Below are 26,808 nucleotides of genomic sequence, written 5' to 3' on the forward strand. Positions count from 1 at the left end.
AGGAAGTACGTCACTCGGCCTAGCGGAAGAAAGCTAGGGCCTTTGCGCGCGTGCTTCGCTTGCTATGGCGGCAGCCGAGAAACCTTTGGAGTTCCATGCCAAGCGGCCCTGGGGCCCGGAGAAAGGGCTAGAAGATCCGGACGAAGACGAAGAGGATGATAACGATGAAACCGAGGATGCGTTCTCCCTTCAGGAAGTGTTACGGCTCGGAGGCACCAAGGTAATGGCCGCGGGCTCCCGAAGAAAGGAGACAGGCGTGTGGAGGGGTCGCGAGTGGAATTGCCCCGCGAGTAGCGGGTTAAGTGGCCCAGCAGCCCCCGAGCTGCGGAGCAGGAGCTCACAGCTCAGACTCCAGCTTCGAAATGTACTCTGCGCGTTTCCTGCACTTCTTTCCCGTAATATTGCAAGAAAAACGTCGTTCAGAATTGAACTTTTTTTTGCCGTGTCTTTTCTTAAAATGTAGGTTATCTTCTCTTTTTATTGACGTAGTGTATAAATGGCACTCCATCAGGTCGGAGAGGACTGTTTGTTGTTCCGACCTCTTGACATCCGTGTTTGGGATCCCACTGGTGTTAGAATCTTAAGTACACACACTTGCTCACTTTACGCCCAAGAATCTTTCTGCGTTCTTGGAATTTACATATTAATGAAACGGTAACCAAACTTTGAAATACACAGTGTATCTAACGCTGAGTAAGAGCTATGACGAAAGCTAAAACGAGAGAGGATAATGAGTGGGAAAGGACTTAAAGTTTTAAACTAGGTGATTGGGGAATCCACCAGTGAGTTAGCAGAAAACTGGAGGGAAGAAAGCAGTGAGCCCTTTTGGTTTTGTTGTCCCAGGAACAGTAAAATAGTGCAGCTGAGGTCAAGTGAAGTGAGAGAAGAGCGGTAAGAAATGAGGTCAGAGACATAAGAGGGTGGACTTATGTTCTCATTTTATGGGAAACCTTTAGAAGATTCGGAGCAAATATGTGACAGTTTGGCTTTGTATTAATTGTTTTGAGGGTAGACTTTTCTGAGCAGTGTGGGAGAGGGCGGAGTGGGGTCAGTGATTAGAGGCAGGAGAAATGCAGTTTCCCTGGGCAGACTGACAGTTTAGTCTGTACTTGGGTTGCATTTTAAAGGAGCAAGTGCATAATGAAAGGTCTTCTTTCTCACTTTAATCTCCAGCCATGCAGTTTCCTCTTCAGGAAGCAATCATTTTAGTGTCTTTTATATCTTTCAAACAAATACACACACCCCTGTATGTGTTATTTTTTACACAAAAGGTGTAGTGTATCTATACTATTTGATGCTTCCATATCGGTATATAAAGTTCTGTCATTGGTTTTATGTCAGCATAAATCGTTAATTTATCTAACCAGCCATTGATTGCGGATATTTGTCAGTCTTTTGCTATTTTAAATAATGCTTCAGTAAATAGCCTTGAGTATGTATATCTTTCCCCACATTAGTAAGTGGATGTATATACACCTAAATTTATAGAAATGGAACTTTGACTCAGTCAAAGGATGTCTGTCAGGTATTTTGATTGAAGTTGGCAAATTGCTTTCTATAGGGAACTTCCATCAACAGTATGGGAAAGTGCTTTTTTCCTTCACCCTCTCCCCAGCACCACCTGTCTTAGTGTCATCTCTGCTTGTCTGACGTGTTTAAAAATGGATATATCATTGTGATTTTAATTTGGACTTCTTTCAATGTGAGTGAGGTTAGGCATCTTTTCATTTTTTTAAAAACCTCTTATTTGTTTATATACTTGCACATCTTTCTGTCAGATTGTCACTTCCTTAACTGATGCAGAGGAACTTTTATATTAAGCTAGATTACTTTGATATAAGTTGCCAGTTACTGTTTTTTTCCAACTTATCTGTCTTCTGATTTTTGTATATGTTTTGTGTATATGAGAGAATGGTAAATTTATCCATTCTTTTCCATATGGGACCTGAGTTTTATGTCATATTTAGAATTTTTCCCTACCCTGGTTTTTTTTTTTTCCCTAATGTTGTGGTTTCTCCTGTTACTCTATAGTTTTGTTTTTCACATTTATTTTTTTGGGGGGCGGGGGGGGTAGGGCTGTGCCACTTGACCTGCAGGGTCTTAGTTCCCTGACCAGGGTTTGAACCTTGGCCCAAGGCAGTGAAAGCACAGAGTCCTAACCACTGGACTGCCAGAAAATTCTCTTTGCATTTAAATCTTTGCTTTATCAAGTACTTTGGGTGTGGAAGGGAGCCCAGGCAGTACTATAACTAAATTTCATGGATAATTGATTTCAGCAATATAAATATCATTAACTTTTGAAGTTTTAATGAAACTGTTAGATTTGTAATTTATTTTTAACTTTTCATATGTTTCTATGCAGCAAGATTATCTTATGTTGGCTGCTTTGGATGAGAATGAGGAAGTTGTGGATGGAGGCAAAAAAGGAGCAATTGATGATTTTCAGCAAGGTGAATTGGAAGCATTTATTCAGAATCTTAGTTTGGCCAAGTACGCAAAAGGTTTCTTAATTGAAGAAGATCAACCAGCTAAAAAAGAAGATGATAGCAAGAAGGAATCAAGAGTATCTAAAGTGGATAGTAAAAAGCAAAAAGCAGCAGAAAGTGAAAGTAAGGTGAAAAATAAGAAGAGGCCAGAACAGCATTCTGATGAGAACAACAGTGCCATAACAAAAGCAAAGAAAGATAAGCAACAGGACATCTTTGAATTTTTTGAGAGACAGACTTTGTTACTTAAGTCTGGCGGCAAATGGTATGATATGGAGTATAGCGATGAATATTGTTTGGAACCCCAGCCTCGGGATGTTGTGTCCAAGTACAAAGCCTTGGCTCAGAAGTTGTATGAACATGAAATCAATTTATTCAAAAATAAGACGAATAACCAAAAGGGAGCCTCTTCTACCTGGATGAAGGCGATTGTATCATCAGGGACTCTAGGTGACAGAATGGCAGCCATGATTCTTCTTATTCAGGATGATGCTATTCACACACTCCAGTTTGTGGAAACTCTCGTGAACCTTGTTAAAAAGAAGGGCAGCAAACAGCAGTGCCTCATGGCTTTGGATACTTTCAAAGAGTTACTCATTACAGACCTTTTGCCGGATAATCGAAAGCTACGGGTTTTCAGCCAGCATCCTTTCAACAAACTAGAGCAGTTGTCCAGCGGCAACAGGGACTCCAGAGACAGAAGACTCATATTATGGTATTTTGAACACCAGCTGAAACACTTAGTGGCTGAATTTGTGCAAGTCTTAGAAACTTTAAGTCATGATTCATTAGTAGCCACCAAAACTCGAGCCCTCATGGTGGCTCATGAGCTTCTTTGTAACAAACCTGAGGAAGAAAAGGCCTTTCTTGTGCAGGTGGTAAATAAACTGGGAGATCCTCAGAACAGAATAGCCACCAAAGCCTCCCATCTGTTGGAGACACTGCTTTGTAAACATCCCAACATGAAAGGAGTTGTGTGTGGTGAAGTAGAGAGACTGCTGTTCCGCTCAAATATCAGCTCCAAAGCCCAGTATTATGCAATTTGCTTTTTAAATCAAATGGTCCTCTCTCATGAAGAAAGTGAACTAGCTAACAAATTAATAACTCTTTATTTTTGTTTTTTTCGGACTTGCATCAAGAAAAAAGATATTGAATCAAAAATGCTCAGTGCCCTTTTAACAGGAGTGAATAGGGCATACCCCTATGCCCAGACTGCCGATGACAAAGTGAGGGAGCAGGTTGATACGCTGTTCAAAGTGCTGCATGTTGTGAATTTTAATACCAGTGTGCAGGCTTTAATGTTACTCTTCCAAGTCATGAATTCTCAGCAGACAATATCAGATCGATATTATGCAGCATTGTATCGGTAAGTACTTAGCATTGTAATACGTGAATGAGAAAAATGTGGTATAATATACTGCAGTGTCCGTCTTGGGGGCAGTAGAAAGAAAGTAGGGTTTTTGGCACTCCTTGGTAACTTGCTCTTCACCAGCTTTTGAGTCACTTAATCTTTAGTTCCCTGTTGGGCATCTGTATTAATATGCTTTGAATATGTCATTTATTATTTTTTTGTTTTGAGAAGTCCCCATCCTTGATCCTATATTTCTTTCCTTCTGTCCTTCACACTGCCATTTAGTTGTTCATTCAACAAGAATTTTTTGAGTGTCAGCTACGTGCTGGGTACTATTCAAGAACTCAGGATATAGCACAGTGAACAAATTTCCCACCTCTAAAATACTTTCATTCATGTTGGGGAAGACAAATAAATGGTAAACAAAGTTTTTACATAGAAAGGTTGAGGAGGAGCATTGCGGTTTTGGAATATATTTTAAAATGTTAGTATTAAGATTTTGGTACTAGAATTACTGAATTTGCAACTGTCCTGCAATGCACCCATTCAGGGCAGATATTTTGAAGGTTGTATACTTGGAAACTATTGAAGTACAGTAAACTATTTCTAATTCATTTTTCTAATTTTACATACATACAGCTTGCAAGAAACATAATATATTGGTTAATATCTTAGATCTAAACCTAGATTTGACTTATATAGTTTATCCAAAGGACAAATTGCTTTAATTTTCATTAAATCCCTATTGGTAAACATGATTGATCCCGTTGTACTGTGCTTTTATTTGTCTGTAAAATGAAAAGGAAAGCACCTATCTCATAGGTTTTTTAATGAAGATTATGAAACTTACGCACAGCTACACAGCTAAGCAATGATAGAGCTGAGGTTTTAATAAGATTAATGAGTTAATGTACTTTTTAATTAATTTAATTTTTAAGTGAAGGATAATTGCTTTACAGCACAGTGTTGGTTTCTGCCAAATGTTAACATGAATCAGCCATAGTGAGTTACTGTATTTGTAAACCCATGTGATTGTCAGTGTATGCTGTACTTCACTTTCACTGTTCACTTTCATGCACTGGAGAAGGAAATGGCAACCCACTCCAGTGTTCTTGCCTGGAGAATCCCAGGGACAGGGGAGCCTGGTGGGCTGCTGTCTGTGGGGTTGCACAGAGTTGGACACGACTGAAGTGTCTTAGCAGCAGCAGCAGCAGCTATGCTTTTAACACAGCCCAACACATAGTTCAGTGCTCTGTAAGTGCTGGCTGCTATTACTGCTCATTTACATTTCTTTAATTTAATCCTTTTACAAGCTCTCTAGTCTGTGAGGTACAATAATTTGTGCAAGGTCACACACACATCATGAAGTCAACTTAGGTGGCAAATCCAGGCCTAGTGACTTGGAGTTCATGGTGTTTCATGGTACTGATTGGGCTTATACATTAAAAAAGATTTCAGAATTCTTTCCATAATTCTTTTTTTTTTTTTTTTACAGTTAGCCTTTTTATTAGCAGGTTCTACATCTGTGGATTCAGCCAATTGAAGGTGATGGAAAATATTTTGGGGAAAAATTCCATAAAGTTCCAAAAAATAAAACTTGAATTTGAAGAGTCTAAGTACTCTAGCCCTAATTCCCTGGTGGTCCAGTGGTTTCATCTCAGCACTTTCACTGCTGTGGCCCAAGTTCAACCTCTGGTTGGAAAATGAGGATCCTGTAAGCCATGAGGCACAGCCAGAAATGAAAAATTTTTAAAAAATTTTAAGTAATAAATCCTTAATTTTTTAGTTTGGAAAGACTTCCAAGGCTGAAAGTGTAGAGGTTTCAGAGTTAGGTTCTTTAGCAACTTTTGAGGGTCATAAGAATTTCTAGTTTTTGGAAAGTTTGAAATCTACTGGAAAACGTATTTTTCTAATATCCATTTAATATCTCAGTGTTAAACACAGGGGTCTAACATGTCTGAGGAGTGCATTCTTAAACTCTTCAAATTATTGCTTGCCAAGAGATCTCACAGATGGATTACTTCAAAGGCCTTTTAAGGTTTTTTAAAGTATGTATTTTCTCTTGATTGTATTAAAAATATTTTAAGTAAAAATTCCGTGCTATTAATTGACGGATAAAAGAAATGAAGAGATGATTTGGTTTACAAAAACATAATTTATCAAAAACTTCAGGAACATACTCTCTGTCAAATGGTAGAGACACATCCCTGTAAATTCTCAAATGTTTCTATTGATGTGTAATGGAACTTATTAAAAATGAGTGGCAGAACGGATGGAAGTGTTGAAAAATTTAAATGAGAAAAAAGTGGACTATCAAAGTTTATTTGGGGAATTCTCAGGCAATCCAATGATTAGGACTCTGCACTTCCACTTAGGGGCCCCCAGGTTCCATTCCTGGTCAGGGAAGTACCCACATGCCATGTGGTACAGCCAAAAATAAAACATTATTTGAATGACATTGACTATCTCAGAATATCATCAGTATGTACTAGAATTGTGGAATTGACAAAATGGGGGAAACTAGATAGGTGAAGAATATGAAAATATGCTTCACAAAGTTAAATATTTTCATTTCTAGTGTTAGTAAAAAAAATAAAAGTTCTTAGAACAAAAGTGATGATTCTGCTTTTGGAGTAGATATCTGGAGGATTGTGTTTATTCTGGGTTTCCTAATATCTGGGGGTCCAGACCAATTGGAGCATCTCTAGGATTCAACAAACAGGATAAAAAGAGAATTTAGAAGTTACATGAGATAATAGTTCAGCAGCCTGCCAAAGGGGTAGGGGGTGGGGGATGGACAAATAATAGCTATAGTAAAGGGTCAAGTATTTAAAAGGCTGTAAAAGTATACTTAGGTTACTTTGTTGTGTAACCAATTTATTGACCCATAAAATTGTATTATTTAAAGCACACAGAGTGAAGATTTGATACATGTATACATTGTGATGTTTACCATTTTCAAGTTCATTAACACCTCCATTACTTCATGTAGTTACATAGTTACTCCTTGGAGGGGTTAGAGCACTAAAGATCTATTCTCAGCAAATTTCAAGTCTACAGTACAGTATCATTAAATATTCACCATGAAGCTGGAAGTTTGCACCCTTTGACCAACATCTCCCTATTCCCTACTCCCCACCCCCTACCGCTGGCAAATACCAGTCTTTTCTCTGTTTTCTATGAATTTGATTTTTTTTTTTTTTTTTAGATTCTGTTCATCCATGAAATCAGAGTAGTAGTCTTTCTGACTGACTTCATTAGGCATAATGCTCTCCAGGTTTATACATGTCACAAGTGGGACTTCCTTCTTTCTCATGGCTAAATAATAATCCATTGTGTGTATATAACATATCTTCATCATCCATTCATCTGCTAACACACGCACAGGTTGTTTCCATACTTCAGCTGTTGTGAATAATACAGTGAATGTGGGAGTGCAGATATCCCTTGACAGACTGATTTCATTTTCTTTGGTATATGCCCAGAAGTGGAGTTGCTGGGTTATATGGTAATTCTATTTTTAATTTGTTGAGGAACTGCTTTACAGCTTTCCATAATGGTTGTGCCAGTTTATATTCCTACCACCAGTGTATATGGATTCCATTTTTTCCATGTGCTTTTCAATGTTATCTCTTGCCTTTTTTATAATAGCCATCCTAACAGGTGTGAGTTGGTATCTCAGTGTGGTTTTGATTACCCTGATGGTTAGTGGTGTTGAGCACCTGTTTCATGTACCTTTTGGCCATTTGTATTTCTTCTTTGGAAAAATGTCTATTCAGATCCTTTGCCCATTTTTTAGTTGGATTTTTTGGGAGATTTTTGCTGTTAAATTATATGAGGTTCCTTACATGTTTTTTATATTAACCCTTTATCAGAGATTGGATCTTCATGGTAGCTCAAATGGTAAAGAATCTGCCTGCAATGCAGAGCCCCGGGTTTGATCCTTGAGTCGGGAAGATCCTCTGGAGAAGGGAATGGCAATCCACTCCAGTATTCTTGCCTGGAGAATCCCATAGACAGAGGAGCCTGGCAGACTGTAGTCCATGGGGTTGCAAAGAGTTGGACACGACTGAGCAACTAACACTACTACTTTATCCGTTACATGTTTGCAAATATTTTCTCCCGTTGCATAGGTTGCCTTTTCAATTTGTTGATGGTTTCATTTGTTGTGAAGAAGTGTTTGATGTGGTCCCACTAGTTTATTTTTGCTCTTGTTGCTTGTGTTGCATCAGAAGGCAATAGTAAAATTAATAGTTAGAAATTACACATTAGATTTCAGCTGTGGATAAAGAAGGTGTTTGTTTTCTGGCAAAAGTAAATTGTCCAAAATCGGATTGTATTCCTAGTGAGAGACTGAGCAATCTGCGGTTACAAGATATATTGAACAACCACTTACCATATCATGAACCATTTGTTCATTCAGCAAACATTCTAGTGCTTATTAAGTGCAAGGCACTAGGGTTACAGCAGTGAATAACAGGCACCGTCCCTGTTCCAATGGACTTTGAGGGGAAAAAGAAAGGCAACAAAATGTGTTCAACTATAAAGAACATAAACACAGGACCAAGAATGATGAAGGAATCTATGGATGTGCAGACAGTTGGAGAAGAGCATCACTGCCTACTAGCTGGGTGACCAGAGGCTGCCTCCACACGGTTCGGGTGAAGACCATACATGCGTAGTAGAAAACTGAACTGTGAGACTCCCTTTGAATGTACTAACTGTATAAATCCTTCCTATATGCACTCAAAGAGAGTCTCACAGTTCACTTTTCTACTATGCATGTACGGTCTTCACCCAAACCGTGTGGAGGCAGCCTCTGGTCACCCAGCTAGTAGGCAGTGATGCAAGGATAAGAACGCTGGTCTAGTCCACTGCTTTCAAAGGGCAGTTTTCATTGTTTGGTTTTGAATTAGCCTTCCATGAAAATTATACTGTTAGGGAGGTGCCCTGTTGGTCTAGAGAATGGAAAACCATTTGGAAAAGAGAAAAGAAACCCCAGAAAAGTTTCCTGCTCCTGTGGAGTTTTTCCCTCTGGTACTATCATCATTCTTCCTGTTCTGGTTATTCACTTCGATCTTACTCCTTAGGACAGAAATGATCTCTTGTTCTAAAATAGTGGGAAGGCTATCCCTAACTAAGATGAGGATATTTATTAGTCGCTGGGTTTGGGGATGTTTTATAAATAAACATGTGCTCTTGTTTCTGTTTTGCAGGAAGATGCTGGATCCGGGGTTGATGTTGTGTTCTAAGCAAGCCATGTTTCTTAACCTTGTCTACAAGTCTCTGAAAGCTGACATTGTGTTGCGGAGGGTGAAGGCTTTTGTGAAGAGGTTACTTCAAGTCACTTGTGAACAGATGCCACCATTTATATGTGGAGCTTTGTATCTTGTATCTGAGATCCTCAAAGCAAAACCAGGTTTAAGAAGTCAACTGGATGATCATCCGGTATACTTTACAACTGCTTTTTAAATCCAGTGGGTTCTGAACTGTATTTGATATTTTTCTTTGCTATGATGACAGTAACATACTCAGTTCTCTGGAGCATCCAGAGTGTGAGACCTGGAATCAGACTGACCTGGATTTTAGTCCCTGGTGTGAAGTCAACTCGGTGGGCATATTGCTTGACCCTTTACTGGTAATAAACTACCATAAAGTGGGATTCTGTGATGCTGTGAAAGACTGATTGCAGGAGGAGAAGGGGTCAACAGAGGATAAGATGGTTAGATTGCATCACTGACTCAATGGACATGAGTTTGACCAAATTCTGGGAGATAATGAAGGACAGGGAAGCTTGGCATGCGGCAGTCAATGGGGTTGCAAAGAGTTGGACAGGACTTAGCCACTGAACAACAACAGCAGAGAGGGTTTAGAACTAGTAGATCTCTTAAACCTGTCTCTCAGTTGTGAAATGGACATAATATCACCTGCCTTATAATTTATAACAAGTCAAAAATTTATTTGAGGGCTGAATGCTTTCAAAGTCTCATGGATTCTTGATTCAAAACTTTATTCCATTTAGCAATAAGAATATGATCTCCTCTCATCTAAATTTCATTTTTGGAACTTTCATGTTTCATCAGAATTGCAATAAGCGAGTCTTCTTCAAAACCACCTCACATAATTGAATGTGGACTTCCAGTTGATTAAACCAGATTCATTAAACCATTTTTTTAGGAGTCTGATGAGGAAGAAAATTTTATTGACATAGCAGATGATGAAGAAGCAGAAAAATTCACTGATGTAGATAAAGAAACAGAAACAGATACCGTGAAAAAAGCTGAGATGGAAAAAACTGAGTCTGAAAGTCATGTGGGAACCAAAAAGGTAGAGTCTGCTTCTTGGGTGCACTTTGATAATTTAAAAGGTGAGTTTCTAAAATCTTTAAAGTTTTCTCTTGAATCTTAGGATTCCCTTTCGATCTTAATAGAAATTAACATTATGCACTTTAGAAGTTCTCAATATTGTTTTCTTTTAGATGGGAGCTCTCATCACTAGGTATATTTAGGTCTTAGAACTAAAATTTTTAACATAATGAATCATTGATTTACTTATGAACAGTACTACAGATAATAAGTAGCATACTCAGTAATGAATCTGCCTGCAATGCAGGAAACCCAGGTTTGATTCCTGGGTTGGGAAGATCCCCTGGAGAAGGAAATGGCAACCCTCCCTAGTATTCTTGCCTGGAGAATCCCATAGAAAGAGGAGCCTGGCAGACTGCAGTCCATAGGGTTGCAGGAGTCGGACACAATTTAGCGTCTAAACCACAGATAGTAAGTACATATTTTTAAATTAAATTCTAGAAATTAAAGCAGATACCTTTTAGAGTTGTGAAGATTTAGTGAGAAAACTGTGGTCATGTTAAATGCACAGTAGATCTCTCTTCAGCTGTAAATGTAGTCAGTTTATACCTTTGAACAAGTTTAGTTTCTTGATCTTTAGATGTAAAGGCTTCCTAATGGAACATATATGAAAAAAACACGTGTATACAAAAGTTTGACTTACAAACAAAAGTATTTGTTACATATTATGAAGTATAATTGGAGAAAGAAATGGCAACCCACTCCAGTATTCTTGCCTGGAGAATCCCATGGACAAAGGAGCCTGGCAGGCTACAGTCCACGGGGTTGCAAAGAGTCAGATACGACTGAGCGACTAACACACACATGAAGTATAAAACTTGTGGTTATTTTGTTTGAGCATCATATTTACCCTCTGTAGTTCCTTAAAGAAATGTTTGAGAATTGAAAACTCTTTTTGGTATATTGGGTTGGCCAAAACGTTCCTTTGAGTTTTTCCATACAATGTTGCAGAAAAAGTGGAAGGAACCTTTTGGCCAACTCAAATAGAAACTTAGGCGTTCCATACACACATCAACTGAATTGAATCTATTAACAGAATATTAGAGCCAAAAGAAATTGTAGAAATGCAGCCTCTTCATTTAAGGCTAAAAGAAAAACACACTAGCCTTGAGGATCAAGAAAGGTGCCAGCTGTTTACAATAGCTAGGACATGGAAGCAACCTAAACGTCCATCTGCAAATGAATGGATAAGGAAGTATTAACAATGGAGTATTACTCAGCTATAAAAAAGAACAGATTTGAGTCAGTTCTAATGAGGTGGATGAAACTGGAGCCTGTTATACAGAGTGACATAAGTCAGATAGAGAAACACCAATACAGTGTATTAATGCATATATATGGAATTTAGAAAGATGCTAACGATGACCCTATATGCAAAGCAGCAAAAGAGACACAGATGTGAAGAACAGACTTTTGGACTACCTGGGAGAAGGCAAGGGTGGGATGAATTGAGAGAATAACATTGAAACATATATATTGTTACCATATGTAAAATAGATCACCAGTGCAAGTTTGATGCATGAAGCAGGGCACTCAAAGCCAGTGCTCTGGGACAACCCAGAGGGATGGGGTTGGGAGGGAGGTAGGAGGGGGGTTCAGCATGTGCATGAACACATGTGCATGGGGACACATGTGCACCCATGGCTGATTTATGTCAATGTGTAACAGAAACCACCACAAGATTGTAAAGTAATTATCCTTCAATTAAAATACATATTTTAAAAAGTTGCCAGACCCATTTTTCAAATTTGTGGAACTCTTGGTCAGAGTAGTTCACCTGTCTGAACCTTAGCCTGTAAAGTGTACAAGAAAAGTATGGTAGCCACCAGGAAAGTTTTTTAAAGAATCCATCAGAGGGCTAACCTAGGAATAATCCTTTAGAAGGATGACCAGTATGTACATTGTGAAGTAGACAGTTCCTTCTGTGTTCTAAAGGTTCCTTGTTGTAAATTTTGTAATGCAGAATTGCTAAAAACATGAAGATAATATGAAACCTGTTCCAAGTGATACTTACTTCTAGGCATAATTTAATGACAAATATTCACTGCACTCTAAAGTTCCAAAAGAATTTAGACCTGTTTCATCTTCAGGTCCTTTGTCATCTTAACACTTAGGATCTAACTGACCTAAAAGAAACTAAGAGCGCTGTCGGTGACAGCATTAATCCTGGTGGGTTAGTGACCACTTGGGCTAGGACCAGAGCATTTGAGAAATACTCTATTTTTGTTCACAGGTGGCAAACAGTTAAACACATATGATCCATTCAGTAGAAACCCTTTGTACTGTGGAGCTGAAAATACAAGTCTCTGGGAACTCAAAAAGGTAAAGTAATTCCAAATTGTCTCCTAATTCATCTGTGCCGTATATTTGCCCCCATGGATTTAATAGTTTCTTTTCCATTTTTCTTGTAAATGATAAATAGAGGAGTTATTTAGAAATTAGTCAGCATAAGCAATTTGAAATATGTCACCTGGCTGTAATGCCTTATAACCCATATTTCTGTTGCCTGTAATAAACATTAAATTTACACATTTCTGCATTCATATGTAGAAAATCTTAAATAACGTGGGTACAAAATAAGGTTATTATTCATGGCTGTAAATAAATTTTGCTTTTCCTAAGTATGCTGTTGTATATAATGGCTCTGTAAAATGGATACATTTTGCTTTACGCATTGGATATCTCAGGGCTTCCCTGGTGGCTTGGTGGTGAACTTGCCTGCCAATGCAAGAGATGCAGGTCCAATCCCTGGGCTGGGAAGATTCCATGGACAGAGGAGAGTGGCGGGCTACAGTCCGTGGGATCACAAAGAGTTGGACACAACTTAGCAACCATATTACCGCAATTGGGTATCTCTGAAAAATTTTGTGGTAGTAGAACTATTTGCAAGCAAAGTTACCTTGTAAATGTATAAGAGGAACTCATTTCTAATAACCTTTCTGGAGTTTTGCTAACGCAAGTGTCTTCCTAGGCAGACTCCTGTGGGTCCCTGACACCTTGTTAGTGAATCTGTAAGGTCACAACTACTTTGAAAGTGATACCAAGATATTATTTGCCTTTGTCACTGTTGATGCACTGGTGGTATTAAAGAAATGATGGCTAAACTGCTGGTGACTTTAGCAGAAATAAAAACAGTAGTACCAAGCTGTACTGATGGCCATTATATTCTTCATTGCCATATACTTGAAAGGGAGGAGGAAAGCCAGTATCACACAAGTATGATGAAGCAAGGAAAATTGTTGATTTTATTATTTTAACCCCAGAATACCTAAGTATGAGAGTTTTCTCACATCTCAAGGAAAAGTGCCTATATAATTGTTGGAAATGCAGCTAGCTACTTTTTTCATGAAAGACTGGCTGACAGACTGGTCATGCTTTTGTATTTGGGAGATATTTCTTGAAAATGAATGAAGTAAATCTTTTACTTCAAATGAAACAGCTGACAGTATCTGTTATCAGTGATGAAATTCAAGCTTTGGTTAAAATTTTAGAACTCCTATAACCACCATCTTAAGCTTAACAGTTTCTTGGTATCTTTTCTAATGAAATTCATGGTGATACTATGGTTTTTGTGATGTTTAATTAAATGTCAGCAACATTTTGAAGAATTGCATAATTCACAAAATCAGTATTTTATAAATGACCAGTGCACAGTGTTAAAAGTCAAACATGAATAAAAGATTCATCCACTGTAGACCAGTTAATTTTAAGTAGCAAATACCAAAAGTTGATAGGGTTTCAGACTCCATATTGCAGCTCATCTTTGGTATAGTATCAAAGGAAAAAAATCCACATTTATGTGAAAGACCATTAGTTAATCCCCCATTTTTTCCAAGTATATATGTGTGTGGCCAAATTTCCTAAACACACGTGAACTAAAATAACATGGACTACAGAAGTAGATATGAGAATCTGCTGGCTTCTCTTAAACCAGACATTAGATTTGCAAAGCTGTAAAATAATGCTGCGCTTACCACTAATGTTTGTTTTGAAAGTTATTTTTCATTCTACATGTTATTGTTTATATTAATATGTAATAGATTTATTGTTAATTTTAAATGAACTGTAAGTGTTCAGATTTTCTTTTGTTGTAATTTCTAATAAAGTTAAGTATCAGTAGATATATCCCACTTAACTCACAGAAGCTCTTAAGGTCCTTGATTTTGAAGTATACAGAGTGTTCCTGAGACCAGAATGTTGAGAGTCACTCTTCTCATGTATTGGCTTCAGTTTCAGTTTGGGGGATTTTCTTAAATAACCTGCAGTTTTGGTAGTTGACCTTATTTCACATATTTCTTTCCAGCTATCTGAGCATTTTCATCCTTCTGTGGCCCTTTTTGCAAAGACTATTCTTCAGGTAAGTCTCAAATATTCAGAAGACAAGAAATTAAAGAAAATAAGTAATCCTGTTTGAAGTAGTCACTAACTGGTCAGTGTTTTCTCTACTAGATAGAATTGTGTATGTTTTTCTGCTTTTGTAAAGGAGCAATGATTTGTTTGATAAAGAGCAACAGATAATTCCTCCCACTCTGAGATGAGTGGAAATACATGGATATTATAGAACCACAACAGTTATTTATTACATCCTGATTATTTATTGCTCCTGGAGAAAGGCTACCCTCCCCTTTCCCTTTTGCCATTTTTTTCACTCAGCGTTGATTCCTGGTTCATGGTTAGATGACCTATAGTATTAATACTGTTTGCCTATTCATAAAATCAGCAGTGCATTATAGAATATGTATGCGTGTGTGCTTAATTTCTTCAAGGAAAGAATAATGTGCATGTGAGGGATATTTGAAGGGTATTTTATTGCACATTTGTGCCTTTGAAGCAATGTAGTAGATGCTTATCTTTTTCTTGTTCTTCTGTGTGTGTGTGTGTGTGTTGTGTGAGTATATATATATATTTCAAGTTAAGATCTTAATTCCCTCCCCTCATCTTTCAGGGAAATTATATTGAGTATTCAGGGGATCCACTGCAGGATTTCACACTAATGAGGTTCTTGGATCGATTTGTATATCGAAATCCAAAGCCACATAAAGGCAAAGGTATACTTCTGTTTGATGAACTTTTCCGTTTCCACTGTTGATATTTAATAAACAACATAAGCATATATAACTAGGTTTTACATTACACTGTCTTGATTTTACATTTCAGAAAACACAGACAGTGTTGTGATGCAGCCAAAAAGAAAACATTTTATGAAGGACATTCGTAGTCTTGCTGGTAAGTATAAAGCCTGGACAGTTGAAACTGACAGTAGTGCAGGTTAGTAGCACACAGGTTGTGTTAGTCTTTGCTCTGCTTATCAGGGTAAAACCTAAGCACCACAGATAGTATCCATCTTTGTGTTCAAGAATGTATACATTTTCAAGTTTACTGTGACTGGGCCTTTTTTCTTTTTAATTACAAAACATTTCAAACATATCCAAAGTATATACACAAGTGGTATGATAGACCTTCCCCCCCACCCCACCCCACCTTTGTAACCATCACCCATCTTTTAACAATTAACATTTTGCTATTCTTGTATCATCCATAGGTAAAGCTATAGCTCTGTCACTGACATCAACCCCACCCCCCATATATAATTATCTTTTATAGTTCAGACCATCTTAAGCTCTCTAATATGGGCTTGGCAGAATAACTACAACAGATTTTTGTCACTGAGCGTTATTTTAAACTTATTTCTATGGGTATTTAGTACTCATCCTGTGAATCTAATTCTCTTTGTATTCACAGCAGACATTTATTTACATATTAGATCCCAGTTCCTTTTTGTTCAGAGTCTAAGATTCAGTTCAGTTCAGTTCAGTTCAGTCGCTCAGTCGTGTCCGACTCTTTGTGACCCCATGAATCGCAGCACGCCAGGCATCCCTGTCCATCACCAACTCCCGGAGTTTACCCAGACTCACGTCCATCGAGTCAGTGATACCATCCAGCCATCTCATCCTCTGTCGTCCCCTTCTCCTCCTGCCCCCAATCCCTCCCAGCATCACAGTCTTTTCCAATGAGTCAACTCTTCGCATGAGGTGGCCAAAGTACTGGAGTTTCAGCTTCAGCATCATTCCTTCCAAAGAAATCCCAGGGCTGATCTCCTTCAGAATGGACTGGTTGGATCTCCTTGCAGTCCAAGGGACTCTCAAGAGTCTTCTCCAACACCACAGTTCAAAAGCATCGATTCTTCGGTGCTCAGCCTTCTTCACAGTCCAACTCTCAAATCCATACATGACCACAGGAAAAACCATAGCCTTGACTAGACGGACCTTTGTTGGCAAAGTAATGTCTCTGCTTTTGAATGTGCTATCTAGGTTGGTTATAACTTTCCTTCCAAGGAGTAAGCGTCTTTTAATATCATGGCTGCAGTCACCATCTGCAGTGATTTTGGAGCCCCAAAAAAATAAAGTCTGACACTGTTTCCACTGTTTCCCCATCTATTTCCCATGAAGTGATGGGACCGGATGCCATGATCTTCATTTTCTGAATGTTGAGCTTTGAGCCAACTTTTTCACTCCACTTTCACTTTCATCAAGAGGCTTTTGAGTTCCTCTTCACTTTCTGCCATAAGGGTGGTGTCATCTGCATATCTGAGGTTATTGATATTTCTCCTGGCAATCTTGATTCCAGCTTGTGTTTCTTCCAGCCCAGCGTTTCTCATGATGTACTCTGCATATAAGTTAAATAAGCAGGGTGACAATATACAGCCTTGATGCACTCCTTTTCCTATTTGGAACCAGTCTCTTGTTCCATGTCCAGTTCTAACTGTTGCTTCCTGACCTGCATATAGGTTTCTCAAGAGGCAGATCAGGTGGTCTGGTATTCCCATCTCTTGAAGAAGTTTCCACAGTTTATTGTGATCCACACAGTCAAAGGCTTTGGCATAGTCAATAAAGCAGAAATAGATGCTTTTCTGGAACTCTCTTGCTTTTTCCATGATCCAGAGGATGTTGGCAATTTGATCTCTGGTTCCTCTTCCTTTTCTAAAACCAGCTTGAACATCAGGAAGTTCACGGTTCACATATTGCTGAAGCCTGGCTTGGAGAATTTTGAGCATTACTTGACTAGTGTGTGAGATGAGTGCAATTGTGTGGTAGTTTGAGCATTCTTTGGCATTGCCTTTCTTTGGGATTGGAATGAAAACTGACCTTTTCCAGTCCTGTGGCCACTGAATTTTCCAAATTTGCTGGCATATTGAGTGCAGCACTTTCACAGCAGCATCTTTCAGGATTTGAAATAGCTCAACTGGAATTCCATCACCTCCACTAGCTTTGTTCAGTTACAACTTATAAATCATTTAATTTTAATTGACATCTCACAGAGGTCCAGAGACATAAAAAGACTTAACCAAAGTTAGGGTTGGAATTAGAGAAGCCAAATACCCTTTTTAATCAAGATGATTCTGAATATTTTTATGCTGATAAGGAAACAGTAAAAGTGATTATTAATTTTTTTTCTCTTAAAGTTTGGATCCTGGGTGCAGTTGGAGGACAAGAGAACCCTGCTCTTTCACTGTGATCACTGTTGGCTACAAATGATTGTAGCTGATAAAATTTCAGATGTTGGGTTTCCTCCACACAGACTTTTCCAGACTGTCCTTCACATTATAAGACGACTTCTTTCCAACTTCCTTACATTTTGAGACTTTAGATTTATAGGTATTGTGTACTTAGTCTTAAAAGCTTGAAGAACATAAAAAGAATTCCTTAAAATTTTTAACTTGTTTTCCTAGTTAACAGTAAGGAGTTCCTTGCAAAAGAAGAAAGCCAGATACCAGCAGATGAAGTGTTTTTCTACAGGTAATATACGTAATATACTGGTTCACTGGTTCATTTGAAGAGCTGTTAAATTTAAAATTTTTAGATTCCATAAATGCTTTGTTAACATAGGCCTGTTATGGACAAATTGAAGGATATGTCACTCCATTTTTGTTGGAGGAATTTAGAAATGTTCAGTTTGCTAAATGTTAAGATATCTAAATGAAACTAAAACAAGTAAATTTGAGGGTTTTGTTTTTTAACAATTTAGCACACATTTTAAGAATCTTGTGAAATTTAATCTTCAGTTTTAGTATATTAGTTTTCTTAAAGTCTTAAATCTGTATCAATCTAATATAATGATAAATAACTCATAAGTTATTTGTCTAAAACATGGCTCTAAGGAAAATTAGTAAAATTCATTGCACTACTGTGGAGATAGGGCTTCCCAGGTGGTGCTAGTGGTAGAGAACCACCTGCCGATGCCAGAGATGTAAGAGACACAGCTTCTATCCCTGGGTTGGGAAGATCCCCTGGAGGAGGGCATGGCAACCCACTCCAGTATTCTTGCCTAGAGAATCCCATGGACAGAGGAGCCTGGAGGGCTACAGTCCATAGGCTCGCAAAGAGTCAGACACTTTTGCACTATGGAGATAAGTCCTAAACCTACTATTAAGAGTTATTACTACTGATTCTTTGCCTAGTGAAGGAACTGTTATCTCATCTGGGTGATTGGTTAATTTGGTTTGATTTGATTTGCTTTGTAAATACATTTTGTGTAAAGAATTTTGAGGGTATGATCCCATCAGCAGAATGCTAAGTTTCATTGTCCTTGATAGAATGGGTTGAACTGATAAAATATTGAGATTAGAAGTCATTTAGAGCCAGTTTCTAACATTAGAATACTTGTACCATTTAGTGTTGATACTAAAATAACCTTTTACTGTGCCATTTAATTAAGATGACTTATGGTGTTTTTATGAAGAACCAAGCCTAGATCATTGAAATTTATATCCTTCACATTTCAAACGTTTCCAACTGTTTTGAATTTAAAACTTTTTTTTATAATACAAATTTTAGTCATTTATATGCCACTGAGTTGACAGCTTTTACACTTGTTTGTGGCATTGACCGTAAGTCTTTTGATGATCATAGAACAACAGGCCCTTTGATAAAATCATCAAATGTCAATGTATAACATGCATTTTATTTTAGGTATTATAAAAAAGTTACCAATGTTAAAGTGAAACAAAAACGGAACGAAGATGAAGAAAGTATAGAAGATGTGGACGATGAGGAATTTGAAAAGATGATTGGTAATTTGTTTACCTTTATAATCCACAGAGCTTGAAAATTTTTATTGAAATTTGGACTGAAGCAAAAATTGGGAAATTAGAAAAGTTTACATTGAGCTCACTTGTTGCATATTATATCACACCTACTAAAAATAAGCACTTAAACAGTTCTAATGGAGTAAAAAGGACTGCAATTGCTAAATACTCTTTTATTTGACATTTTCCCTCATTGAATAAAAGAACTGTAGAAAGAAGCTAAAATTAACCAGAACCCATTTAGTTTAGGGATTTAATTAAGGCCAGCATAGTACATGGATTTGTGTAGATTAATAAAAAAGCAGCAGTGTCAGATGTATATCATTTTGGTGTTTACTTATCACAAACAACAGTCATATGTGTTGATTTTAGTATAAGACGTGTCATTTGTTATTTCTTGCTATATCTCACAATTTGTATATTGCTCTCTGGCAGACACATTTGAAGATGATAATTGTTTCACCTCTGGAAAGGATGACCTTGATTTTGCTAGGTAATATGCTTTCCTTAAATTTTTTTTTTAACTTTTTTCCCAGCATTTCTCAAATTACTGTCTTTCAGAACAGTGGAGCACAGGACTATGTGTTATATAGGAGAAAGGTATTGAATTTTGGGAAATAAATATAGTACTTTCATTTTTGGACTTTTATAATGCTTGTTAGTATGTTAAATAAAGGCTCTGAGCTGTCTGTAATTTTCCTTTGAATTCTGTTAATAGCCTAATACCCTGCTGGTCACCAACACATACTTTAGAAAACAGAGTCCTCATTTACTTTACTAATTGTTATTTTTCTTCAGCAACATGAAGAAGAAAGCAAAAGGAGCTAAGGATGACTCAGAAGATGAAGATTCAGAAGATGACGACCTTGATAATTTGGATGATGATGAAGTTTCCTTAGGAAGTATGAATGAAGAATTCGCTGAAATTGAGGAAGATGGAGGAACATTCATGGATGTGTTAGATGATGAGAATGAGGGCATTCCAGGTAAACCTTTAAACAAACTTTCTGCCTTAGCAGAGGCTAGTTTTTCTCTTAAAGGTTTTTTAATATTATCTTGTATTCAGATTTATACTCAAATCAGCCAGAAATTTAAGATCTTCCCATCTCACTTGACACAAGTTTTGGGTTTTTAACCAGCTGAGTTGTTTTGGACTTCTGTTTAATCAATATTGAGGCTGTCTATGCTTTTCCTCTTGACCTGTCGTGTTATACTGCCTTTTAAAAATACTGGATTGATAATTTGCAATAATGTTAATCTATATTCATCATAGTAGTTCTGCAGCAGTTTTTTAAAATTGCTTAATAACAACAGAGTTTTTATGTTTTTGTTTTTGGTAACAGAACTTGATGATGAGGTCAGACTCAAAGTCAATAATAAGAAAAACAAGAGAAAAAGTGCAAATGATTGTGACTTTGCTGGGTCATTTCAAGGTAAGAAAATGTATTTAGTCTCTTCTGCACCTAAGCACTGCATGTGAAAGCTGTTGTTCATTATCATTTTGGGAAATTAACTGTTCTATTGGGTAATAAGTTTTATGAATTTTTAATACATAAATATTGTTGTTTTTCACATCCTCCAATTATTTTCTTTCCTGAATTCACTCCTCTCATTTAAATACCTCTGGATCATCTTTTCATGAATGTTTAAACCTTCAATAATAATGTAAGCCCAGGATTTTCATAGACACCTGTTGCATTTTTCCTTTTATCAACTCTTACCTTCCCATCTGATCCATCTATTTAAAAACCCATGCTCTTTATTAACATCATTTTCTTTTTTTAATGAGAGCTGCCATGACAAAATGATTCTGATCTCAAAAATATGTAAAATGAGAGTTTTCATTTCTGCTAATTTGTTCTCTCATATTTTTTAAAGTATATCCTAACAGATTATGCCTTTTAGTGTAATACTTCTACGGTACTAATAAAAGGAAAAAAGCACTATATATTTATCAGGTGATAATAGTTTTTGATAAAATTGTAGAAAGCACTATAATAAATACAAATATTCCTTAATATTGTGGATAAATTCACACACACACCTACCTTTAAAAAAACAAAACAAAAACTTCGATTATAATGCCTCTTTATTTCTGCTTACTAGTACTATGGTACATTTGACCCTTAAATAACATGAGTTTAAACTGAATGGGTCCGTTGGTACAGGACCAATAAACACGTACCGCAGTGCTACATGGTCCTCAGTGGTTGAATCTGAGGATGTGGAAGGCTGAGGTTAAGGTATATTCCTGTTTTTGGCTGCACAGAGGTTGATGCCCCTAACCTACACATTGTTCAAGGGTCAGCTGTAAATGCTAATGAATAAAAATAGACCTGCGAAGTTTAAAACGCTTGACAATATTTTGTTAAAATTAAATAATACAAAACTTTTTGACAGTAAATATCAACAGTAACTCTGGGTGGGTAATAGTCCCTTAGAGACGTTGATGCCTACAAAGTTTAAATACTGCTAACATCACAGTTCTCTTAGATTTACCTGATGCATGTTTACATCATAATGTGTTACCATTCAGAATTTGTCTTTCATTGAATGATAGAAGGTCACACTTTTAATAGTAGCATTTGCCCATAAGGCAGTTTTCCTCAAAATCCCTCAGAAAAGATATGTTGCTTTAAATCCTACTGAGCCTGTTGTATTAAAAGATGCTCTCTCATTGACCTTATTTTTAATAAAGTGCCATTTCAGAAGATATTAGCCTGAAAAGACATCAAATCTCAGTGGATAATAGTTTTGGATACAGATTAAAGGATGTGACAGAATTGATTTTTTTAAAAAGAAACAAAGGGATTTAAAAAGGAAAGAAGCAGCAAACAGATGAATTGATGAGGGTGGGGGAATTCACCCTGCATTTGCTAATGTTGGCTAGTCTAAGAATAAATCTTTTAAAAAAAGAATAAACTTGAAGGAAGCAGTTCAGCAGAAGTACTTGCTAATTGAAGCTTTAGATATATGCCTGTAGGATGAATGAAAACCAAGACCTTTCCTAATACTATACAAGTGGAAATTTTAGCTTAGGAGAAAAATAGCATTATGCACAATTCTGAAATAATACACATTTCACTTTGGAAGATGAAATGCTCTAGAAACGTCTATCAAAAATGGCTCTGGTATATCCATACAGAGACATGTACATGACTGTTCATAGCAGCAATATTCATAATAGCCAAAAAGTAGGAACAACCAAATGTCTGTTGAATGTACAAGCAAAAAATAGATGAAGCCCATATAATATTGTTCAGCAATAAAATGGAATGAAATATTGATACATGCTATAAGGTGAATGAGCCTCAAAAATGTTTTGCTGGGAATTCCCTGGCAGTCCAGTAGTTAGGACTCCAGGCTTTCACTACCAGGGGCCTGGATTCAATCCCTGGTTGGGAAGCTACCACAAGCCACGCAGCACAGCCAGGTAAAAAAAAGTTATGCTAAGTAAAAGAGGCCAGTCGCTGAAAACCACATATCACATGATCCCATTTACATGAAATAGCCAGAAAAAGCGAAGCCTTCCATGGAAGGGAGCATGGGACTGCAAATGGGCACCAGGGATAATTAAGTGGCTGTTAGTACCAGAAACATTGATAATAGAGTTTGAATATTGTTTCAGGTAAAGTGAAAATGGGTAAAAGCAATACTTTGAATTATTATAGTTTTAGATAATGCTTTTAAATGTGAGTTAAAATGTAATAAATATTAGTGAACTTATTTAAAAAACAGACTCACAGACACAGAAAACAACTTGTGGTTACCAAGGAGGAAAGAAGTGGGGGATAAATAAGAAACAAGGTCCTGCTGTACAGCACAGAATACTATATATTCAATGGCTTGTAATAAACTGTAATGGAAATGAAAAAATGTAACATATATTAAAAATGTTTTATTATTTCTTCTGTTTTGAAAGGTTTACATATTTAGAATTACAGGGGAGGTTTTTTTAAAGAACCACTTTATTTCAAGTAGTAAACAAAACTCTAGTTATAACACAATAAAGAAACCCTCCATCACTTCTTCACAGTCACTCCAAGGAACAAAACCTCTTACTTAGTTAAAATTTACAGTTAACCTTAAATATTTAAAATACATCCTCGTCAATTTCAGAATTTTAATCTTGCCTGATACTTTGAAATACTTTGAAATCAAACTTTGATTGATGGTCAGATCTGAAAGACAAGAAGACACTATTGTCACCTGAACAGTTCTATTAGGATATTAACTTAAAAAAACTGTATACTAACTCAGGTTATTTTTTTCTCTTTAAATGCCAGCTGCCTAATGATGCTCATAGAAGATAATTATAACTGTGTGTTTTAAGCCAAATAAATATATATTAACAAAACTACATTGAAGATCTTACTTCTACAAAATTATTGGATTTACAACTTAATAATGTAGGCTTATACTTTTTTTAGGACCGAGAAAAAAAAAGAAAAGAGACTTTGATGACTCCAATTTATTTGTATCTGCTGAAGAGGTAAGGCTAACACATTGTTTTAAGCACTTACTGTTGTACGTTGTTTTTTAAGTTTTCTAATAAATGTATTCTCCGCACCGCCCCCCCCACTCTTCTTTTTAAGTTTGGCCACCTATTGGATGAAAATATGGGATCCAAGTTTGATAACATTGGCATGAATGCCATGGCTAACAAAGATAATGCAAGTAAGTAACTTGAATTTTTATTGAGGTTTTAAAATAGTCTTAAGTTATAATTTCTGAAGATCTAAATATTTTTGGAGGACCTTTTGATAGTAAGAAGGGAAAAATGATTCCTTACAACCTGGAAGGAATGACTTTTTCACTTCTGTCTGCAGAGCATATGGGATTAAAAAGTACACTACAGCAAAAAAGACTACAGCCTACAAAAACTACTTTTTTTTTTTTTTTTTTTTTTTAATGGAGGCAGGCTATTTTTATATAGTATAAATTTGCTAAGTAACCTTATAAATATTTTATACATCTTTTAATTATTTCTGATATTGATAGTTAACTGGCTGCTCTTCTTTCACCAGTGAGTGTTCAGGGAAAAGAAAATCTTTAGAGCATTTGTTCCTTTCCTGTCCTAGTTGTTTATTTGTAAGTAAATCTTTGATGATAAATACAGAAGGAAAGCAGCAAACAAGCAGGGGTTTGTGCAGCAGATGGGAAGTGACTATAAGCCATGGCAGACTGGAAGCTCCTGTCACTCAGGGTGTTCTCTGGAGCCCCAAGAATCTACCGTGCACTCATCTTTCTTCTCCCCTGCAAAGGTCTCAAACAGCTTAGATGGGAGGCTGAACGTGATGACTGGTTACACAACAGAGATGTGAAAAGCATCATCAAGAGGAAGAAAAATTTCAGAAAGAGGCCAAGAACCACTCAAAAAATGAAAAAGCAAAGAAAATCAGTGTTTTCTAAATAAATTACAAAGTAAAATTCCACTTACTCCTAATTTTTATTGCTCAGCCATTTTTCTTGATCTTGCTCTCTGATTCCATACATTCCAGACTGTTCAATGGATTTGTAATACACTATAAATAAAAATATCTGTCATTTATAAAATCATGTAAAAGTGTTAAAATTAAACTATACTGAGAAAAAAAATCCAGCTGTTCCCCTTTATTTCTGCACACTAAAATGAAAAAGACGACAGGATACATATGTTGTGTGTAAGCTCTAGCATCTCTAATCTCTACTAATCCTTGTAAGGAACACTGTTAACTAAGCATTACTTTATACCAGATACTGTTTGAAGTAATTACATAATGTTATCTTTTTTAATCCTTATAACAATTCATGAGATGAGCATTATCTCTACTTGATGGAGAAAGAAAAAGCTCCAAGAAAGTAGCAAACCAGACATGAGTTTTGAGTTTCAAGCAGTGATTTGATTCCCATCACCCTCAGATAAGTCTCATTCCAAAGTCTACATTCTTAACCCACTGGAAGAATTAAGAATCCAGCCCATCACTGGGATTAACTCATTGGGTAACTGCGATGAGAATTTTCTCCACTGTGTTCTTCAAAAGGAGTGAAAGTAGAGATGAACAGTATTTTTGGAAACGGACATCAAAAAATTAAAAAGTGATTTAACCCTTAATTGGTCATAAATAATTTATAAAGTTTACCTGAAGAACTTGCTTTGTACACACAAATTTTACTTAAGGAAAAACATACCTTCTAAGATGAAGGGGAATTTTTTGCTCATTGTATGCCTGAAATCTAATGAAAAAAAAAGTTTTAAAATTAGGCATGATTAGAAATTCACTGTATTAACACGTGGAGCCATAATTTAGTGCTAGCCTTAGGGTCTATAAGACAGGAATCCTATAAATTAGAGAAGCTATCTTTTTAAAATAGGGTCAAAACTACACTTAGAGGTAGTCTTCATAGCTATTTTGGAGTTTTTAAGATTTGACCTATATATATGATTTAATTTATTTCAAAATGGTATTTTAAAAGCAGATTTACAGTGTTAATGTGAAATTCCCTTGTGTAATTTTATGAACTGTTTTATGGATGCCATTTTACCTTGCTCTGAATTAGAAATAAGACTGTACTACACCCAATTTTTGAAGTTGACCTTAAACCTTAGTTTGCTTTTAAATACCATTTGTATGTTTTCTTTTATACCCTTACATCCTTTAAGATAAATGACAAGTTTCAAAGATGGCCACCACCCCAGGACGACTACTCCCTGCTTTAGAGAAAGGGAAAGTAGCACTTGCTGATGGCATGAGGAAGGCTGTTAGTGCCTAATGCTGAAGAAGAGGAAGAACTCTAACCGGAGCAACTGGTTACTTGACAATTCAGCTATGCTGCTTGTTTTCTCAGTTTGTCAAACAATGAGATGTAAGGGACAGGCCGGATTTTTTCCATCTATACTCCCAAACTAAGCCAGACCAAGGACACCTACTCTATGCTTCCCATTAGGAAAATCCATGGAAGTATGAAACATTTTCCTTAGTCTATAGACATTTAACTTTTGGTGGTTGGGGAGAAGTAAGTCATTTATTCTATAATACAAATAATTAACACCTAGCTTCCTCCCCTTGTGCCCATAAAATGCCTAATACATTGACTGAAGAAGCAGTTTCTCCAAAAAAGCCATTTAACCTAAAATGTGTTAGTGAACTGTACATCCCCCTAAAAAACACTAATTTCTGAATTATGATTACCTTGGCTTGTGTTCATCTTATTAAACAAAAAATATGCTCCAAAAATGCCCATAAGTTCAGCTACTAACACTCCTTTAAAGATCTTCTTTGCCAGTGGATCCATAGAACGGGACATCCTAAGTTTAACAAATAAATGTAAACCTGAATAAACATATTCAAACTTAATAACATTGAACTTCAATACATTTCAATAGTTTGAGTGATTACATAGGAAGGAATAAAACCCCAAAGTTAGTGTATGCAAATTGTATTAGACATGTCTCACTTTCCTAGTTTTCAATCTCCATGCCTAAGGTGCACAATGAACCAGAGACATGATTAGAGAAAGCAGAGAGGAGACAAAATTGAA

The 26,808-nt window shown here is 36.6% G+C and overlaps 2 protein-coding genes across 2 annotated transcripts in view; one reads left to right on the plus strand and one right to left on the minus strand.

Annotated features, from left to right (window-relative positions):
* The first annotated feature begins 12 nt into the window (after positions 1 to 12).
* Positions 13 to 24,812, plus strand: CEBPZ (CCAAT enhancer binding protein zeta). Its single transcript, XM_005893742.3, has 16 exons — positions 13 to 220; positions 2,363 to 3,852; positions 9,054 to 9,285; positions 10,015 to 10,204; positions 12,436 to 12,524; positions 14,506 to 14,559; positions 15,148 to 15,250; positions 15,360 to 15,428; positions 17,932 to 17,998; positions 19,172 to 19,272; positions 19,723 to 19,780; positions 20,086 to 20,273; positions 20,631 to 20,720; positions 23,718 to 23,779; positions 23,883 to 23,964; positions 24,552 to 24,812. The coding sequence occupies exons 1-16, from the start codon at positions 65 to 67 to the stop codon at positions 24,701 to 24,703; spliced, it is 3,183 nt and encodes a 1,060-aa protein (XP_005893804.2). The 5' UTR covers positions 13 to 64; the 3' UTR covers positions 24,704 to 24,812.
* CEBPZOS (CEBPZ opposite strand) overlaps positions 23,171 to 26,808 on the minus strand; it is a 6,613-nt gene continuing 2,975 nt past the window's right edge. The window contains exons 2-5 of the mRNA XM_014477557.2: positions 26,460 to 26,575; positions 25,459 to 25,503; positions 24,728 to 24,812; positions 23,171 to 23,468 (exon numbers count right to left, since the gene is read on the minus strand). Of these exons, the coding sequence (XP_014333043.1) occupies positions 24,730 to 24,812; positions 25,459 to 25,503; positions 26,460 to 26,575 (244 nt within the window). The 3' untranslated portion in view covers positions 23,171 to 23,468; positions 24,728 to 24,729. The remainder of the gene's footprint in view (positions 23,469 to 24,727; positions 24,813 to 25,458; positions 25,504 to 26,459; positions 26,576 to 26,808) is intronic.

The sequence above is a fragment of the Bos mutus genome, chromosome 11, assembly GCF_027580195.1.
Source record: "Bos mutus isolate GX-2022 chromosome 11, NWIPB_WYAK_1.1, whole genome shotgun sequence".
In the NCBI taxonomy this organism is placed as follows: domain Eukaryota; kingdom Metazoa; phylum Chordata; class Mammalia; order Artiodactyla; family Bovidae; genus Bos; species Bos mutus.

Bases quoted from the DNA above. Each gene is read 5' to 3' on its own strand.
- CEBPZ (XM_005893742.3), top strand. From the start codon at position 65: ATGGCGGCAGCCGAGAAACCTTTGGAGTTCCATGCCAAGCGGCCCTGG. The intron at 221-2,362 runs GTAATGGCCGCG...GTTTCTATGCAG, and splicing joins TACGGCTCGGAGGCACCAAG to CAAGATTATCTTATGTTGGC. The intron at 17,999-19,171 runs GTAATATACGTA...ATTTTATTTTAG, and splicing joins GATGAAGTGTTTTTCTACAG to GTATTATAAAAAAGTTACCA.